The sequence below is a fragment of the Vanacampus margaritifer genome, chromosome 3 (genome assembly GCF_051991255.1).
Source record: "Vanacampus margaritifer isolate UIUO_Vmar chromosome 3, RoL_Vmar_1.0, whole genome shotgun sequence".
In the NCBI taxonomy this organism is placed as follows: Eukaryota; Metazoa; Chordata; class Actinopteri; order Syngnathiformes; family Syngnathidae; genus Vanacampus; species Vanacampus margaritifer.
The window spans coordinates 14,667,614-14,687,253 of record NC_135434.1 but is presented as its reverse complement, the minus strand read 5'-3'; the positions used below and the strand labels follow the sequence as shown (position 1 = coordinate 14,687,253).

General features: G+C 41.4%; 1 protein-coding gene across 1 annotated transcript in view; it reads right to left on the bottom strand.

Annotated features, from left to right (window-relative positions):
• Positions 1–236: 236 nt before the first annotated feature.
• Positions 237–19,640, bottom strand: part of setbp1 (SET binding protein 1) — a 53,314-nt gene continuing 33,910 nt past the window's right edge. Inside the window, exons 3-7 of the mRNA XM_077561843.1 lie at positions 16,263–16,684; positions 12,740–14,737; positions 12,459–12,663; positions 11,302–12,355; positions 237–6,769 (exon numbers count right to left, since the gene is read on the bottom strand). Of these exons, the coding sequence (XP_077417969.1) occupies positions 6,258–6,769; positions 11,302–12,355; positions 12,459–12,663; positions 12,740–14,737; positions 16,263–16,684 (4,191 nt within the window). The 3' untranslated portion in view covers positions 237–6,257. The remainder of the gene's footprint in view (positions 6,770–11,301; positions 12,356–12,458; positions 12,664–12,739; positions 14,738–16,262; positions 16,685–19,640) is intronic.

The following is a 19,640-nucleotide window of genomic DNA, read 5'->3' as shown; positions in this document are numbered from 1 at the left end:
CGGCGAGGATTTCGAGATGGAGGCATGGCTGTTGCGCAAGTAAGAGAGTAAGTACGTGTGTGTGTGCTATATGTGTGTGTGTGTGCGTGCATCTGAGAGAGACTGCGCCATAATCTGATGAGAGGATTCTCTCTGTAGTAAAGCTCCATTCGCTCCAAGCATCTGACGTTTAGTGTCAAGTGTAAAGAGCACTCGTATAAACACAGCAGACGGCAACAAAGACAACGTGCACCGTGTTAAGATGTCAATAAAGTCATTTATTATTTCACACAATGGATAACATGAACAACTTCAACTGTAGTTCGTCTTAATAAGTGCTCAATGCAGCCAGCCAACAGAAGGATAGCAAAAGAATGAGCTTTTCTTTCTCGGGAAAAAGAAGTGGAACGAAACAAAACAAAATACCTACAAGATCATGAGAGATAAACATGACCGAAAGCATGCCGACAGACATGGATATACATATATATTGCATGTATATATGTGCTTAAAGACATATATCTGTATGCTAGCAAATGCAAATACAAAATATATGTGTAGCTTTACACATACATACGGTGAAGAATATATGCATATGCATGCGCATCTAGTATTTACTCTATATGTCAAATATTTGCAGTTTTGAATATTCATACAATGTACAAAAATGCTTCATGAATTAAAAAATCCATTACAAAAAGAAAAAAATATCAAACAATGTACAAGTGTTGCTCCAAATTCAACTTTCGGCTCGTCTAAAATACTTACGCATACAATCGAGTTGAGCATGCGAAGAAAGGAAAGCCACTCTAGAAAAAGGTTCAAGTTCACTATGTATACAAAGCAAAATATGCCCTCACTTTGTGCTCTAAACAAGTACATTTATTGGTTTTCTTATTGATTCATCTGCATTTTATTTGTATTCCTGTGAGGATGACTACGTATGAGGCTCTGTCTCACGGGACGATCACTTTGAAGGGACAATGACGGCGTATCCCTGCTGATGGATTACACAACTAATCACAATGTCAAAGTCAGAGCCGCTGGTCAACATACAATACCATGAACCCTCGTCATAATCCCAACCCATGGCCAGTCCATGTTGAAAGCTCGGGTTTAGGACAATACTTGTCAGTGTTAAAAGGCACCGGAGCATCGGCTGGTAGCAGATAACAGACAAGACAGACATCGACCACGTTCAACTCTACAAGCAACAACACACTGCAGGCCGGTGCGAGTCTTCACGCACAGCAAGGTCAAGCACGCAAGCGGCTGGGATGAGTGTATTTTTGGGGGTGCGGTGGGGTAGGGGGACGTACTCCGAGAGCTACCCAAACAAACATCTTTGTGCTACTGCACTGAACCCAAAATGGCTGCGGGCAAAGAACTCCGATTTCAGGTCGGAAACTGAAAAGGTGGAGATGCTTCCTTCTACGCTGTGATAGGGAAAGTTTGGATTACTACTGGCCTAAGTTTAGGATCTCCAGCAAAACCAGCAAGGGTGTTGCCCTTGGAGCATTCAGAATACTTCGGAGCCCCTAAAAGTGACATTGGGAGATTTAAAAAAAAAAAAAAAAAAGTTTATTAGGATGAGAAACTTTCTTGTTTGAATGAGAAACTTTCTCATTAGGATGAGAAAGTAGTCCATTACATGCCAACATAGGAGAACCAATAACTACTACTATATTTCTGAGTGAGAATGACAGTGCAGGACCGAGTTTGTTTATATTTCCACCTGGGACTTGATTATAAGGACATTTCTACTTTACTAGCATTATGGTATGTCTGAAAGATATTTAAAACATTTGAAGGCTAGTAGTCTGCTAAATAAGCTCCCGCTCGCAGGCAAAGACATTTTTCATCCTAATGAGAAAGTTTCTCATTAGGACGAGAAAGTTTCTCACTAGATTGAGAAAGAAAGTTACTCATGATGAGAAAGTTTCTTGTTGGAACAAGAAGTTTCTCTTTGGGATAAGAAAGTTTCTCATTGGGGGGAGAAAGTTTTTCGTTGGGATGAGAAAATTTCTCATTAGGGCGAGAGAGTTTTTCGTTGGGATGAGAACGTTTCTTGTTAGCACGAGTAATTAGTTTCATGTTAGAACGAGAAAGTTTTTCGTTGGGTTGAAAACGTTTCTCATTAGGGCGAGAGAAGTTTCTCTTTGGGATAAGAAAGTTTCTCATGATGAGAAAGTTTCTTGTTGGAACAAGAAGTTTCTCTTTGGGGGAGAGAGTTTTTCGTTGGGATGAGAAATTTTCTCATTAAGACGAGAAATTAGTTTCTGTTTAGAATGACAAGATTTCTCATTGGGATGAGAACATTTATTGTTAAGAACGAGAAATTAGTTTCCTGTTAAAACGAGAACGTTTTTCGATAGAATGAGAACGTTTCTCACTAAGATGAGAAATGAGTTGCTTGTTAGAACAAGAAAGTTTCCCATTGGGACGAGAACGTTTCTTATTAGAATGAGAAACTTTCTCATTAAGACAAGAAATTAGTCTCTTGTTAGAACGAGAACGTTTCTCATTGGGGGGGAGAAAGTTTTTCGTTGGGATGAGAAAGTTTCTCATTAGGGCGAGAGAGTTTTTCGTTGGGATGAGAACGTTTCTTGTCAGCACGAGTAATTAGTTTCATGTTAGAACGAGAAAGTTTTTCGTTGGGTTGAAAACGTTTTTCATTAGGGCGAGAGAAGTTTCTCTTTGGGATAAGAAATTTTCTCATGATGAGAAAGTTTCTTGTTGGAACAAGAAGTTTCTCTTTGGAGTAAGAAAGTTTCTCATTGGGGGGAGAGAGTTTTTCGTTGGGATGAGAAATTTTCTCATTAAGACGAGAAATTAGTTTCTGTTTAGAATGACAAGATTTCTCATTGGGATGAGAACATTTATTGTTAAGAACGAGAAATTAGTTTCCTGTTAAAACGTTTTTCGATAGAATGAGAACGTTTCTCACTAAGATGAGAAATTAGTTGCTTGTTAGAACAAGAAAGTTTCCCATTGGGACGAGAACGTTTCTTATTAGAATGAGAAACTTTCTCATTAAGACAAGAAATTAGTCTCTTGTTAGAACGAGAACATTTCTCATTGGGACGAGAAAGTTTTTCGTTGGGATGAGGAAGTTTCTTGTTAGAACGAGGAATTAGTTTCATGTTAGAACAAGAAAGTTTCCCATTGGGACGAGAAAGTTTCCTATTAGAATGAGAAACTTTCTCATTAAGACAAGAAAATAGTCTCTTGTTAGAACGAGAATGTTTGTCATTGGGACGAGAAAGTTTGTCATTGTACGAGAAAGTTTCTTCGTTTGAATGAGAAACGTTCTCGTTAGGATGATAAACGTCTTTTCCTGCGAGCGGTAACTTATGTAGCAGACTACAAGACTTCAAACCTTTTAAATGTTTTAAATGAGAAAGTTTCTCATCCTAATGACAAACGTATTTCACTGTTTACCCCGACTCACTTTCGGAGCTCCGCAAAATACAGACCACTTCTTCAATACTGTTTTTTTTTAAACACAATTCCAATCACCCAATACCATAATTGCAACAAATGGCCATCGTAATTCATTGATATTTAAGAATTCAATTGATTGTTGCTGATGATGTTATTTGCGGTCTAAAAATAATCAACATGACAGCTATTCACTATTGGTTAGATTACAAACACTTATTAGTCCTCCGTTATGGCAGCATCATTTAATTCACTTCCTTTCAAAGTAATACTTAAACATGAATCGATTCATTGATGGTGAATATGATGAAAATTACTCAAATGCCACGCCTACAATTGCAGACAAAGAAAATTGTAGTTAAAGCTGGAATTGTTTTTAAAAGTTTTATACGCATTATACATGAAATGATAATATAACTGGTGTTTGTCACAAGATCATTTTATTTCCATCATTTATGTTTAAGAATTTTTTGTTAAGGTAATTCTCAGGTATGGCCAAGTGCATAGCTACTGTAACAAGGATATGTAGACATGACAACCTCCTTTGCTAATCATGTTACTGGTAACTAACAGTGCTGATGTGAGTTCCACTTTACAAAGTCGTGTTATATGGTTTGTAAATTATGCTAACGATGTTTGGAAAATATTCATGAATCATGAATATATGCAACTTCTGCCAATTAGGGTCACTTTTGAGCAAAAACAAAAACAAACTACCATACTCTTTTTTTTTTTTTTTTTAAATGTAGTTTTACATTTCTGATTTTGTAATCTCCACATAGCATCATTGAATAATGGAGGACTAATATCTAGCAGATGGCCAAAACAATAGCACTAAGCACAGGCTAATAACTATTTGGCAGGAAGTCCTTTCGCTCTACCTGTATTGATGGAAGCCGTTTATAAAGGTTTCATGAAGCCTCATTACCAGTTTAAAAACCCTTATTGTAAAGTGGTACTGCTAACATAAGTGAACTTTAACTCTTAAGTATCTCCAATTTGAATGTTATCTCGAGTGATGCCAAAAAGTCAGCCAACACACACTAACACAGTGCACAGAACATTGAATACTCGATCTTCACCAGTCACCACTTTCTAATTCACTTCCACTTGTTGCGGTTCAGATGACCAAAGATACATGCGTGACGCTCGAAGCACAATCGTGACTATTTTTGGGTTGAATGTTAAATGCTGCTTGCTATTTCTCAGGTCAAATGTCATTTCCTCTAAGAGAACAACAGAAATCATAAGGCACAAGTTGAGCTGCTGCAACTGAGAATCCCACCCTGTCCAACCCCCCCAACCCCCGAATCTCCTGAAATAGAACACGGAATAATATTTCTTTATATACGGAATAAACACTAGTGAAGAGATTGATAAAAGGACACAGTACACATTGACATTAAAACAATCCTGGCTACATTCTAGAGTGCACAACGGGGTGATTTACATTGGTTCCAACACCATCAAGACGCGCATTTAAATTCTGTTAAATAAAGCGTCCTTACGATTAATACTGAGACTTTGGTTTCAAAATACTGGATTTCTGATTTTCTGTCCCAAAAATATTTAATTTTTTTTTTTCAGATGAAAGTATAAAAAGTGGGGTAAGCTTTTCAGAACACTATATTGGAGTGAGCCCTCTCCATTCAATTCATAGCCGGGCTTCGGGTTTGACGCTTTTGGCTGCGCAGCCTGCATATACAAATTGATTAAAAGTAATGCATGCTCACTGGAATGGATCTCCAAACCATCCAAGGCCAAAAACCATAAGGCTGGAACAAGCATTTAAGTGCTGCATTTGATTGATGCAAGTGTACAGCTTTTTTTCTTTTATAGTGCATTAAACCAACTTTTAAGGTTTACTTTACAACAAAAAAAAAAAACACAAAACACACCTGATATTCCCACTGTATACAAGGCCCCGCCCCCCTCCCAAGATATAAACACAATTATGAGTGTATGACTGAATACATGTGGTTTCTATCTGAAAACAAACTTGTCTTGCGTCGCATGATGCATCCATGTCAGTTTTTTGGTTATAGAAACAATATGCAACGTTCATTGTCTATAGTACAACAATTTAATCGGATCTGTGAGCTGGTTTCCTGTTGGACAAGGCAAGCGAGAGTGGAAATTGTGTCTTATGTACAGTCGAGGACAGTCTCGTCCACCATATTGCCTTTTAAGTCAGCATCCAGAATAGGTTTCAACCACTCCTGTGTTGTGATAAACCTCTAGATCGGGAGAAGGTGAAGGGAAAAAAAATAAGCTGTAGGGGTGCCCCACCCAAAAAAAAAAAAAAAAATCCCTACTAAGAAGGTAAGGTAACACAGACGCGACGTACAGTGAGAGCAAACACTAGAAGAAGTACAAGGGCCTAATTACTGCTGTGTCTCTTTGACAGGCTCCCTCAGAAAGGCAGAAAAGAAGCTGAGCTGCACAGTTTGATAAGAATCATAAACCCCCAAACCCCTTCCCCCTCCCCCCACCCTTGCTGGTAAATATATGGCTCACACCACATTCCGATACAGTATCATGAAGTACCATAAACATCACCGTATCAGATACATAAAGAGTCACATAATATCCTACACTGTCATTAGTACCACACAATTATATAGCATCGGATTGAGGATCAAAAATGAAAGCAGATCCAAGGAAGCCTTAAAAGGCTCACGTTCGAACACGGCAAGCGTTCTGACCTGTGTCGTTCTCCTAAATCAAAGCGCACCGAGCAGTCATCGGATTAAGGGCACTGGATCTGATAAGGATGAAACGGCGCCGGCTCCTTTCGGCGCTTCTGTTCATTTACAGAGTTGCTCTCTGGAGCGGGTCTATTGATTGGAGGGGACCCATAAGTTGTCCCTGCTGTTGCCCCTGCCCCGCCGTTTGCCCCCCTTGGCCGGCGGGGGCAGAGAGCGGGCTCGGTGAACCACCTTCTCGATGGTTGCCGAAATGGAATCGTGATTGGAAAACTCCAGAGGCTCCGGGGTCAAAGTGGGCCTGAGGCTCTGGCGACCTGCCGGTTCATCGCACCTCTCCAGAACCGGCATCCCCGGAGTCCTTCCATCAGCTCTTTTACCGACGGCCAACGCGTCCAAGCCGCGGCCGTCGGCCCGGTTCTCCTCCCTCCTGTTGGCCGGAGCCGTTTCATCATCCGGCGGTTGCTTTCGGGGCCGTCCGGGTCGTCTCTTGATGATGTTGTTTCCTGTTTTGGCTTGTCGCTGCAGGCGCTTGGCACGGAGGATCTTCTGCACATGTTCGAAGTTCAAAGAATGCATCCTTCTCACCTCCTTCTGGATCTGTTCCACCTCTCTGCGCTTATACCGCCGCTTACCGGGAGCACCTGCAAGAGTCAAAATGGGGAAGGTGAATAAATAGGACAAAATTCATAAAGGCTTCCACTTTTGATTAAAATGAACATCCTCTCCAAGGCTAAGAAAAGCATGATGGCAATTTTGCTCATGGAGGGAATGTCTTTTTTTCTTTTTTTTTTTCTTTGACTTGAAGAGCTTCCTGCTAATTTTGACATATTCATACAAGCCTTTGAAAGCCCAGCTGAGCCAGGAGAGCGTATCCTATCCCGTAATTGTCTGCTTGGGAGCAGAGAGGAGGAAACCCACAGAAATGTCTGCTTCAAGCATTTCATATGTTTCCACACAATCACAACCTTGTGCATCCGGAGCAAAGGCTGCCAAAAGTCATCCAAACACACACACAGTGTAATTAACGTAGCAATTTCTAATTTCCTTCTTGATTCCAGTAACCTCTTTCTGAGCTTGGTCCGTCTCTGTCATTCTTTTTGTTTTCCATCTCTAAGGCCCAGGAACCCCCCCCCCCCTTACCCACCCAGCGCAATCAGCCACGAGTCCCCAAGCAGCGTGTAGACAAAATGCTGTTCTCTATTTTTTATCTATTTACTCCCGCTCCTTCCAAGGCCACCATTTTTGATTTTGCCACAGTATCACAAATCTACAGTGAGCTCTAAAAAGCCCCCGGTTCAATACACATTAGGCAATATGGCATATTGGATTGACTTTTGATTTTTCAGTATTGTCTAATGTCTAACATTTTCTGGAGAAAGTGCATAGTGTGTTCATGGCTGGTGGCTCTAAGACCTTTGAAAAAGAGTTTGAAACGATAACGTAAGCGCAGTCACTTGCTTTCGGGAACTATTAAAGGCTGACAGAGCAAGTGCAGACTGACTCATTATCAATGACAGTATACATTTTTTTCTTCTTTTTTTAAAAATGCATTCAATTAGCAATGAAGCAGGATTTTCGGGCGGTGTTGTGTTGACAGTAAATTTGACTGAGTAAAATAAAGAATTGGATGAGAAAAAGTCGCTCAAGGGTAGATAGAGAAACGAACTCACAACCTTCAGCTTGGTAGACTGCCACACTACCACCTGAGCTATGCCCCTCCTAGTTTTTGCATATCTCCAAGAGACCAAAAACTGCAATTTTGGTCTCTTAGAGTTACGAAGATTCCAGCTGACACGAGCGATATACTGTACTAACACACAGCAGGAGCTGCGTAGCTCAGGGAATAGATCGGCTGTCTCCCAAGCTGAAGGTCTTGAGTTCGTTCCTCAACCCTTGAGTGACTTTTTTTCTTTATTTTACTCTCTTCCAAGTGTAAATATTACTTTAAAACTGAGTCTATTTAGTCCCACTCTAAATAGTCAAATTTGCTTTGTACACATCAGCAAATGATAACAATATAATACCAACTTGAATAATGCAGTGTTTGGTAATGCAAGCAAAGTGTTTTGTAATTTTGGAGATGCCAAGATTTTGCCCGACTTATATTTTGGAAAGACACCGTTTTTGTCCTGGAAAAGATATTGAAACAGTGTTTACTTGGTGATTATATTTATTATATAGCTTGAGGTTATTATTAATAACAAACTGTATTGAGTGTTTGCTTTCTGCTTTTTGTTGTAATGGCCGTACACTGTTAACACGATCTTCTGCATCGTGGTTTGTTTATCCATCGTGTCATTTGCTAGCTAGCAGGCTATTTTATTGTTAATGAAAGATGGTAAACAGAACAGCACCACCATTATGATTCTGGTGGATGGATGTTATAGTGTGATGATAGTATGATGTTAAAGTAGATTTGAGCCCACACCTATCCGGATGTCACTAAAATGTTTGTTTTTTTTGTGTACTCTAGTTAGCTATTTATTGTTTCAATAAATGGAAAATAATGGCTGCGAAAAAGGCTATATAACAACAGAGTCGGTGGTGGCTGAAGACGCTTTATCTCAACTTAAGTGTTAGGACTTCTCAACTTTGACACCAAACTTTCCTACCTAGAATCCACATACTGTAGTTGGTACATGACACTGATGGTTTTGAATTCCATTCCAAGGTATTTACTAATGAACTCAGTTTGAGGAGGGATAAAATGAGGCCTGACCGCCCTCCATTTACATCTCCGAGGAACATCACATTCTATTGCTACTTGCGAATTCAGGACAGACAATGAAATTAGTCTAATGCAGAAAGCAATAAGTATCAAGAGTTTATGAGCTGTACACGTTATCAGCTCAACTGAGCTCCGTCTCACACGCATACGAGCACGCACACGGACATCCGCACAAAGTAGATGAAATTTATGAGCTGCATACACGGAACATAAAACGGGTGACCTTCAACAGTGCGAGGGTCCACATAGCGCTGACGACCTGTTTCTCTGCGCAATAGGAAACCCTTGCTACACACACACATTGCAGGTTTGATCTTTGACGACCGTTGTTTTATAAGATCTTTCTTGGCATCAGGAATAGGTGCGAGCATGTGACTTAAAGGAAATTGTCCTCATCAATTCAGTAGAGGAACACTTAGTGCAAGTATGTGTGAGAGTTGTCAGCGAGATGTGCTGAACAAATACGAGTAAATCATAATATAGTAGACACGGTGCAGAGCTAATGCGGAAAAAATGGTCTCGCAATATACATGGCGGTGTTAAATGTGAGGTTCTGTGCTGCATACATACGTGTGTGTGTGTGTGCGTGTGTGTGTGTCCATGTACATACGTGCACATGCGCTTGTATTTTAATTGGACTAAAGCTGTGAAGTGAAGCAGTAAGTCATGCTAGAGGAGGGGCGGAGGGAATAGGAAAAGGAGAGGGTAATGGGGGAGCAAGGGGGAGGGGAGACCTGGAAAAAAAAAGAGAGGGAAGTGAGGGGGGAGGAAGAAGTGGAGGGAGACGTCTGCATATGGATGTGTGGATTCCGAACCATCCAAGGAAAATAAGGGGAAAAAATGTGTAAAAGGAGGATAGAAGACATAAACTGGAAGGGAAACATGGACAAGGAGATGTGATGGTTTGAGGGGAGTAGTGTATATATGAGTCATCCATCCTGGATACCCTGGGGTGGGAGTGTGGAGAGGGGGGGGGGTGTATTTTAACTGAGCCCTTGCCTTCTCCTCCCCGCCACTGGACTAGGCCCCAGTCATTAAACCCCTGGCTGCCAGCCAGCTCTTTTAACACAGGCAAGGGCTTTTTACGGCGTGTCTGTAGAAAATAAATCACACTGTGTGAATAATATATCTCTGGCAAAGGCATTGGCAGGAGCGAAGGAAGGGAGGGGGGGGGGAAGGAGAGATTGGTGAATTATAGTTGTCTCCATCCATGCATTACGTTCTCTCGATCCCAAGCCAGATGTGCTCAAAAGCAGAATTTGGAGTGTACAAAAAAAAAAAAGCACATTAGTTTGGTTGTGGTAATTCTGGACAATAGCACCTCTTTCAATGCCTTTAAATCAAGTTATATTTTTGCTAACATATTTATTTAAAATTGGGCAAACTCTGCCCTGGCAGGCAATGAAGGCATTATAAATACTAAAGAACGGAAGAATGCATTGCAAACCAATTATATTGGCAAACATGCTCACCCTTTGACTAAATTGACAGGTTACATATGTGTTTAAGAAAAGGTTTTGAACATGTCTAGTGATAAAATAGTCACTATTGTCATTTTTCTTTTAATTTTTTTTTTTATTATTATTATTATTTTTTACTATTTGAAGTTATTCATATTCCATAGTCTGGATATGCTTGTATGGCGAAAACCAGTGTTGGGCAGTAACTAGTTACTAGTAACACGTTACTGTAACTTAGTTACTTTTTACAATAACTAATACTCTAACACATTACTTTTTTAAATACAGTAACTCAGTTACAGTTACAATATGGTGCGTTAGTCAGTTACTTGATAAATTATTTAATTGAATCATTTAATTGTGCGACACTCATGAGGATAAGCGGTTCAGAATCAAAGAATGAATGGATGGCTGCAGTGTATTGTACTACTTGCTGTTTACAATGGATTGCCGCTGCCATGCTAACGAAGAAGACACATTGTGTATTGGATTCGGCACTCATGGAGGGCCAAGGCGAGCGCAAAACGAGTTTTTCGACGTGGAAATGTGCTCATTACTTTACTTTAGTTGAGCATGAAGAAACAGTGTATGTTATTTATTTATTTTAAAGTACAGAGTTACTTTTAATAGTAACGGATTACTTTTTTGTAGAAGTAATCATCAGAGTAATTGAGTTACTTTTAAAATGAAGTATAACTATTTTTTAGTATCAAGCTTAACACTGGTGAAAACCTTTTATTTTATTTTTTTTTATTACTATAATATCTTTAACAATTCTTAAAATCTCTACCAAAAAAAAAAAAAAACTTTAATTAAGAAACTGGCCCAGGATATGAGTAATTTTGTTATTAACTGTAAAATGCAATCAGCCCAAAAAAGTGGCATTGGAACCCGACTACAGATTTGTCTGTAAAAGTACACAGCATGTAGTGTAATGTAAGTGCTTAAGTTCCCATTATCTTAATGCACAGTAAGTGGTTCTTACCAGAGAGAGGGGGACTGGAGCACTCTTTCATTTGTACCGGCTCCTGCCTGGCAGTTTGCAGTGACATCAGGCCTTGATCTCCAAACACAGTCTGCCTCATCTTCCTACTCCTTGAACCACACTCATTCTCCTGTGACCCCAAGAAGAGGAAGGACGCCGATTCTTGTTGCTGTGATTGGCTACCGTAGCTGCTCATGAAGCTGTTCATTGGCTGTCCCGTCTGTCGCAAGTGGAAGTGGCCATCAGAAAGTGAGTGCGAGGACAGCTTTTCCGACTCGAACATCCCTAAAGTGGATCCCAGGCTTGAGCTTCTACCATTGGTCCGCTTGTCTTGATGCTTTGAAGGGCCCTGACTGGATGCGTCACTAAGCATGTTGCGATGTGAATTAGCCTTGGCTCCACTGAAAAGCCCACCCAACGCTTGCCGGTCTCGTGGGGAAAGTAGGGGTTCGTCTTTGTGCTTATGTTTGTGCTTGTGCTTCCTCTTATGGAGGCGAACGCCCCCGAGACCACCTGCGCTATTACCGCCGATGGGTCCCAATCCGTCTCCTCTTGCGGAGGGCCCCTGATGCTGACCGGTGATGCTGCGATGCTTGACCCCTTGCTGGAGCTTTGAGTGTCCACTGGAGTGGAAAACCTTGGGAGGGGGGACAGCAGGTCTCATGAAGGGTGATGGGGGAACGTGACCAAGGGAGTGGTGAGGCAGGTAGAACGGAGGTGCAGGGGGGAAATAGCCTAGACTTAGATGGGGTGTGTAAGGCATGGCATACGGCGCTGCATAGTAATTTCCCCCTGCCAGTGGATAGCCGTATCCTTGAACGAAAGGTATCTTCGAGGCCATTGGCTCACTGGCTTTGGCTGGACGACCCCGTCTCCTTTTGGCCTTCAGATCAGCACTTCTACGAATATACGAAGTGGAGTCGCAGGGGTAGGAGTCATAGGTGACCGGGTAGTAATGATGAAAGTTGAGGCGGAAAATGGAGGGATAAGGATTCTGAGGGTAACAGGTGTATCTTCTGTGAGACACTCGCAGCTGCTGGAGCTTTGACACAACCTAGTGGTGAGGAGTTGGAAAGGATTAGGAAAATACATCATGGACTGCATTATCACATCATTGAAATTGTAAAGGTGATGCGAAAATAAAATATGCGGCCAACCTCCTCGAGTTCAGACAGAAAGTGAAGATGATCCCGGCTCTGAAGACACTTCCTCTTACGCCGATTATGTTTTTGCTTCTTTTCCTGCTGAGAAAGGAAGTTGTCCACAGCAGCTTGTCGTTCACTTCGAGCTCGGTTTCCTCTGGCAGATGCTTCTAGAGCAGCAGCCTCAGCGGCCTCAAACCCGCACAGATCAAAAGAATACCTGGCACAAGAGAGCACAACATTTAACAACAGCACCACTGTGAGTATGTTAGCTACATACAAAACAGAAACCGCACCTGCGCCGAGAAGCGGGGCCTTTCTCGGTTTGATCCGAAGTGCTGTTGTTGTCGGTCCCGATCCCGCTGTCACTGGGAATTGTCTCTTCACTGTGGGACTCACTGATGGGGGACAAGGTGACCTCTTTCACCGACGCGCCTTCTGAAAGCTGTGAGGGTGAATTAGCTAGAAGACGCGGAGGTGACAGTTTCCATCCCCCGGAGAGAAATCCTCTTGCTAAAGGTTTGGGGGGCAGGGCTGAGATGGGCTGTAGACTAGGCATAGTGGCATCAGAGTGGCTGGTTCTCATTGGTGGAGCACCGGAGCTGGGAGCGGAAGTGGTGGCAGTCAAAATCGAGCTCTCATAGAGACTGGATGTGGAGATCGTCATGGAGGGCTTGTCCTTGACACTTTTGGGTAGGTTCGAGCCTTGCGTTTCAGCTCGGGGTTTGCGACCTCTCTTTTTACCGATGTAGATGGTTCCTCTCTTGCTGACGTTGATCTGCTTTCCCAGCCGAGCCTCAATGGTTGATGCCATGGCATTCATAGCAGAGGTCACAGGTGCGGAAGGAGACTTCAGAGCGCTGTTCTTACTGGAGCTTGACAGGATCTCATTCAGGATGCTTTGCATCTTCCCAAGCTTGACTTTGTTTACTGGCCTTGAATTGTTTCTGCCACGATTGACTTTCGGACCTCCGGGTTTGGAACTGGTAGTTGTTGACAACATTTGTACTAATGTTGTATTAATTGTTGTGGTTGGTGGATTTGTCTTACTCCTGCGGTTTAGCGCGGCAGTTTCTTGTGCGAGGGGGCTTGGGGGTGAAGTGGATGTTCCCTCATGGATGGTTTCTACCGTTAGAAGGGGCTGTTTTTTGGGGCGCCCTCGTTTTCTTTTGATGGGCATGTGGACGGTCAGGCTGTCAGTGTTTGTATAGAGGGGACTAGAAGGAGTTATGGGGAATGCCGATGGTGGGTCAAATACCATCGACGGACTACTGCAGCTGTCCCTCTGGGGTGAGGTGATGCTGTTGTGACTTTTTGCTTTCAGGTATGACCATCGGTCCTTGGCTTTGCTTGATCTGGAGCTGACTGTGGAGATGGTGCTGTGGCTTGGACTCGGACTCAGGGTTGCCCTCGGTCTGGGACTGGGGCTAAAGTTCGGTCTGGGACTGGGGCTAAAGTTCGGTCTGGGACTGGGGCTGAAGTTCGGTCTGGGACTGGGGCTGAAGTTCGGTCTGGGTTTGGGGCTTAGACTTGGGCTCATGCTTCCCTTAGGACTAGGGCTAGGGTTTGGACTAGGGAGTCTGGGACTTGGAGAGAAGTTTGGTTTGCCGATGTTTAGGGAAAGATCTCTGTGTTTATGTGCATCGATACTGTTCTTGGCACGACCTGCTGGGTTCTTTTTCATTCTGTTCAGACTAAAAGTTGATTCTGGATCAGTCCCACTCCTAACTGATTCCTCCTTTTCTGCCCTGTCTACCCTTTCTCCCTTTTCTCTTTTGTCCAGTCTTTCCGTTTTCTCTCCACTGAGCTCCCCCTGACTTGTGAGCCTGGAATCATTTTTGTGAATCTCTGACTTATGAGCTACTTTGGGTTCTGGCGGCTTATGCTGGTACTTCTCTGTGGTTTTGAAATCCTGCCGTTGTAGGGATTGTTCCTCGATAGAGAAGGACTCATCTAAAGAAGGCTTCCTCCGCCTCTTTCTTCCTTTTCCTTCCTCTGTCAGCACGGCCATCCCTCGGTCCTCTTCCTCCCCTCTCCTACCAGTCATTGTTCGCTCTCTTTCATCCTTCCTTCTTTGCTCCCTTTCTTCGTGAATCTGCTCAGTCGTCTCTTCTTGTCTGTAGCGTTGCCTGTCCTCCGCATTAGATAGGCTTCCTGTTTCTTTTTCGGGCTGCCTTCCCCACAGCGTGTCAGCACTGTGAGGATTAGAGAGCATCTTCTGGGAGTCCTTCCTGCCATACTTCCTCTTGATGTTCCCAAAGAGCTGCTCATTAACTTCCTGCAAACCTTTCCCCCTGAATAAAGAACACAGAACAATACAGATGAGAATTTTTTTGCTGTAGAAATAAGGTTTCATGTATCACAAAACTGTACAATGAATCGGATTATGGCAGAAAATGGGATTACCGTGACATCAAGACATCAACCACAGTCATGCAAACAAAACAACAGTGGATTAACCATGCTCTCGTTATTTTTGAATAGTGTGAGTCAAACATTTAGAGTCAAGCTATTATGTGTCTACTTGGTTTTATCACGCTTAAAAGAAGTGTCACTGTCAAACTAAGGGAGAAACAAGTCCTTGAGTAATTTGAGTACCTCAATTTATAAAACGCGCAAGGATTTTTTTCTGCCTTGAGTGCTCGTTTATTTGTGTGCACAATCGGGAAGAGAGTCGAGCCACCCGCAACTTCAAAATAAAGCTTACCAACGATTACATGGACATAATGATTTGGTATGCTTTTATTTTGAAGTTGTTCCTGGAAGTGCGCCTTGGTGACATGGCGGCTATCTTACCGACTGTAATTGGGGTCAGTTTATATTGCTGTCACAAACAATATCAATACAATGTCATCCTGAATTCATGTTCAATCTCTAATTAAGGACACCAACAAAAAAAACTCTTTAATTATTTACGCCATGTTGAACAGCGTTAGGAAGCAGCTAGCCACTAAGCTAGTGGCCCATTTAGGTTGGCAAGTGCCGTCACACTGCTTTTCAAAGGCGGTTTAGTAGGTGAACATTTTTTTTTCTTCAAACCAGGCTTATTTAACTGTGCTGTTTTCGCTGATAAGATCATACAGTGATTCTGATGGCACTTTGACGCATACTCACTGTTTCCAGAAAAGGATATACATCTGCTATACACACATTAACCCTGGAGAACCCACGGGGTCAAATTTGGCCCCTATAAATTCTGCTACTCAAATAACAAAGACCTTTTTTCTTCTTTTTTTTTATGTCGGTGTGTGTGTGTGCCACTTCTGACCCCTGCACGGGGCCATCTAGTGGATGAATATTGCACTTACATGAGCCAGAGTGGTGGTGACAAGATGGCTAAAATGCAACAAATAAAATTAAAAAAATTATATTGTTCAATGTAGCTGTGTATTTGATTGATTATTTTCTTAAATTCTAAATAGTTTACTGACAGTTTTTGTTATTCAGATTTTTCGAAATGATACCCCTAAATCCCAAAGGGTCAAATTTCGCCCTAATCCTAAATTAGGGAATAAATTGAAAAAAACATTGAAAAAAAAATTATTTTGGTGTTCAGTGAACTTATAGCAGTCATTTAATGTATAATTCATAATTTTCCAAAGAAGAAAAGGGTTCTCCAGGGTTAAATTTGGGGAAAATAAATGTTTTTTAAACAAGCAAAAATATGTATTTTATTTTTATCCAAATACTACCATTTTCTGTAGGAGCTCCGAATACAAAAATATTCAATGGCTGCAGCCCTTTTCAAACCCAATAGAAAAAGATAAAAAAATGAATGAATGACTAAAACCACTATAGAACCTCTATAAAGGCAAATACCTGCTGAGAGAGGTAAGGTTGAGAATACTGGCATCTGTAACAACTGGCAACTGAAGGTCTGGAGTCATAAACCTCGGAGGTGAGTGGCTTTGAGTCACAGTTCTCGGGAAAGCGGCATTTGAATCCATTAGAGGATTTGCACTCCTACTGGCTCCCATTAATTCGACGGCCTGCTCGGAATCTGCGGGATTGGCCGGAGACACCGAAGGCGCTCTGAATGTGATCCAGTCGGGGCTGAGTTGGTGCTGCTGAACGTGCGGGAATTGTTGCGTGGGTGCGAGCTGTAACGCCTGGACGGGGGAGAGAGTGGGCGCGGGGAGAAGAGCGTTGCGAGGCGGGTGTTTGGGCGGCGCGGGATCTCCCAGTAGTTGCAACAGGCCTCCTTCTCTCTGCTCGGCCATTCGGAACTGCCGCTCGTATGTCTGCGGAAGACAGAAAAGAAACAATGAGCGCTCGCGGCATTCGTCATAACAACATTGCAAAGCGGAGAGAAGAGAAAAGTGACCATTTAACGATAACAATAACAATTTCCTGTCTTCATAAGATCAGGCGCCGCAGTGTGATAAGGACAATCAGTTCGCATATAACGACATATTTGATCAGGTTATATTGTGTCATTGACTTGAAGCTCTGAGATTCTTTTTCACTCCAGGCTGGGGACGGAGAGGCTTTTAATACGAGCAGGCCAAACAAAAGGCTTGTTTACAGAGCAATTAAATTCCTGTGGCAAGGATGTTGCACGCTGCGAGAGCTTGGGGGGGGGGGGGTGGTCTGACAGCACATAGTGTGTAAAACAGTTGTGAAACTCAGCTGTGTCCTTGACTGCCCTTTCATTCCAAGTATGCACAGTCGTAACACCTTTTGTTATTTTCTACTCGCTATTACTACCTCCGCCGAGGGGGTCTCGTTTTCATCGCCGTTTGTCAAAGCTCGGACTCATGTTCGTTCATTTTTGCAAGATAGGATATTCGGGTCATTTTGCTTTATTTTTCGGTGAATTATGGACAAACCCCTAATGGCAATTTTCAGGAAGTGAGTGTCTATGCAATTTGGTGCTGATCCAAACGAGGTCTGCACTCTACAGAGTGCTGCGGTGTTTTAAAGCACATTTTATTGATTGCGCGAATATGCTCGACATACTGCACTTCGCAGAAGGAAAAACTCATTTAGAATTTGATGATGAGTTTATTGTAGAGCCCTTACTTCAGTGCTGGAGGCAATTATTCATCACAAACACACTTTGAATGTGTCGATGACACTGAAAAGTACTTACTTGTGAGAGTAATTTAATTAACATTGAAGATGAAAAAACACCGGTATATATTTTTTCAGAAGATTATTTGTAATGCAATGTTACATTTTTAGGTACACAACTTTGCTTTTGCGTTTTTGGGTGACTGCATTTTTCTTAATATTGTCAGTAGGGGTGTTGGAAAAAAATCGATTCGGCAATATATCGCGATATTACAGCGCACAATTTTCGAATCGATTCGATATGCGGCCGAATCGATTTTTAAACATCTATTTTCTTTTTTTTATATTTAATGTTATATTAATGGAACAAGCCTTAATATTTTTATTTCAGTACTGTTCCAACATGAAACTGAATTTTCAGATAAATAAATACATTTTCAGACAAATCTTACAGTGTACATGAACAGGTTTACTGATGAGTATTTTCTAAATTTGAGTTTTAAAAAAAAAATCGCAATAATCAATTTATAGATTGGTAACGGGATTAATCGGTATCGAATCGAATTGTGACCTATGAATCGTGATACAAATCGAATCGCCAGGTACTAGTCAATTCATACCCCTAATTGTCAGACATAGTGTTTCTGTGTGCCTTTTTTTTTTTTTTTGCTGCTGCCATCATGTGATGCTTTATCAGTGAGCAAGTGTCATGATGTCATATCATGTTTATCATTCAATTATTTTGCGGCTCCCAGAGTAACTTGCGGCTCACCACAAGTTACAAAATAATCGACAGTGGAGACTATCGTAGCTACGGTGGACAGTATTATATGGCATAGCCTATCAATTATTGAAATATATTGATTAACTCAGAAACGTTTACATCTGTCATTACGATGCATGTAAGAATCGATGATTTTTTGCACTCCTGCAAGTGAGACTTTTACGCCTTCATAATTCACCATTAAAGAAATGTTAACACCAAAAATGATGATTCAGTGCATACCTTGGTTTAATAGTCGGTTCAGTTCACATTCAGTACAGCATACAAAACTGTATAATGTTAGCAGAAGTTCTACAATACACAACAGATTGTCTAATATACAAAATAATGTATATATCAAAAGAAAATAATATATAACATCTTAAATCTGTTCTGTTAAGAAAACAGCAATATTAATAGTTTGTATTCACAAAATGGCGACTTTTCTAGATTAGACATTTGCAGTGTGCGTGCTTAGTTAACTGAAATGGGTTTCTCTGTTCTCTGATGCAAGTTTAGCTACTCCTCGATGTCCTTTAGCAGTAATGATCCTTGTAATAAGTAAGAGGATTAGTAAATTAGAAGAGCGGCTCCGAACCGTGGATGGAAATGCTTTATCTGTTTCGTGTGGGGAAATCCTTCTTTACGCCTCTTTTGCTTAATGAAGAATCCCGTTTAGGTGTTGAACTGAATAGTCAACTAGTTGACTATACTACTATATACCAACTAGGGGTGTGAATTGCCTAGTACCTGGCGATTCAATTGGTATCACGATTTGATACCGATTAATCACGATACAAATCTGAAAATCGATTACAAATCTGAAAATCGAGTACCTGGCAATTCAATTGGTATCACGATTTGATACCGATTAATCCCGATACAAATCTGAAAATCGAGTACCTGGCGATTCAATTGGTATCACGATTTGATACCGATTAATCCCGATACAAATCTGAAAATCGATTACAAATCTGAAAATCGAGTACCTGGCGATTCAATTGGTATCACGATTTGATACCGATTAATCCCGATACAAATCTGAAAATCAAGTACCTGGCGATTCAATTGGTATCACGATTTCATACCGATTAATCCCGATACAAATCTGAAAATCGATTACAAATCTGAAAATCGAGTACCTGGCGATTCAATTGGTATCACGATTCGATACCGATTAATCCCGATACAAATCTGAAAATCGATTACAAATCTGAAAATAGAGTACCTGGCGATTCAATTGGTATCACGATTTGATACCGATTAATCCCGATACAAATCTGAAAATCGATTATTGCGATTTTTTTTTTTTTACTCAAATTTAGAAAATACTCATCAGTAAACTTGTACTGTAAGATTTGTATGAAAATGTAAAGTCAGGCTTATAACTGCGCCACTGCATTTAACAAACAGTTGCAGTC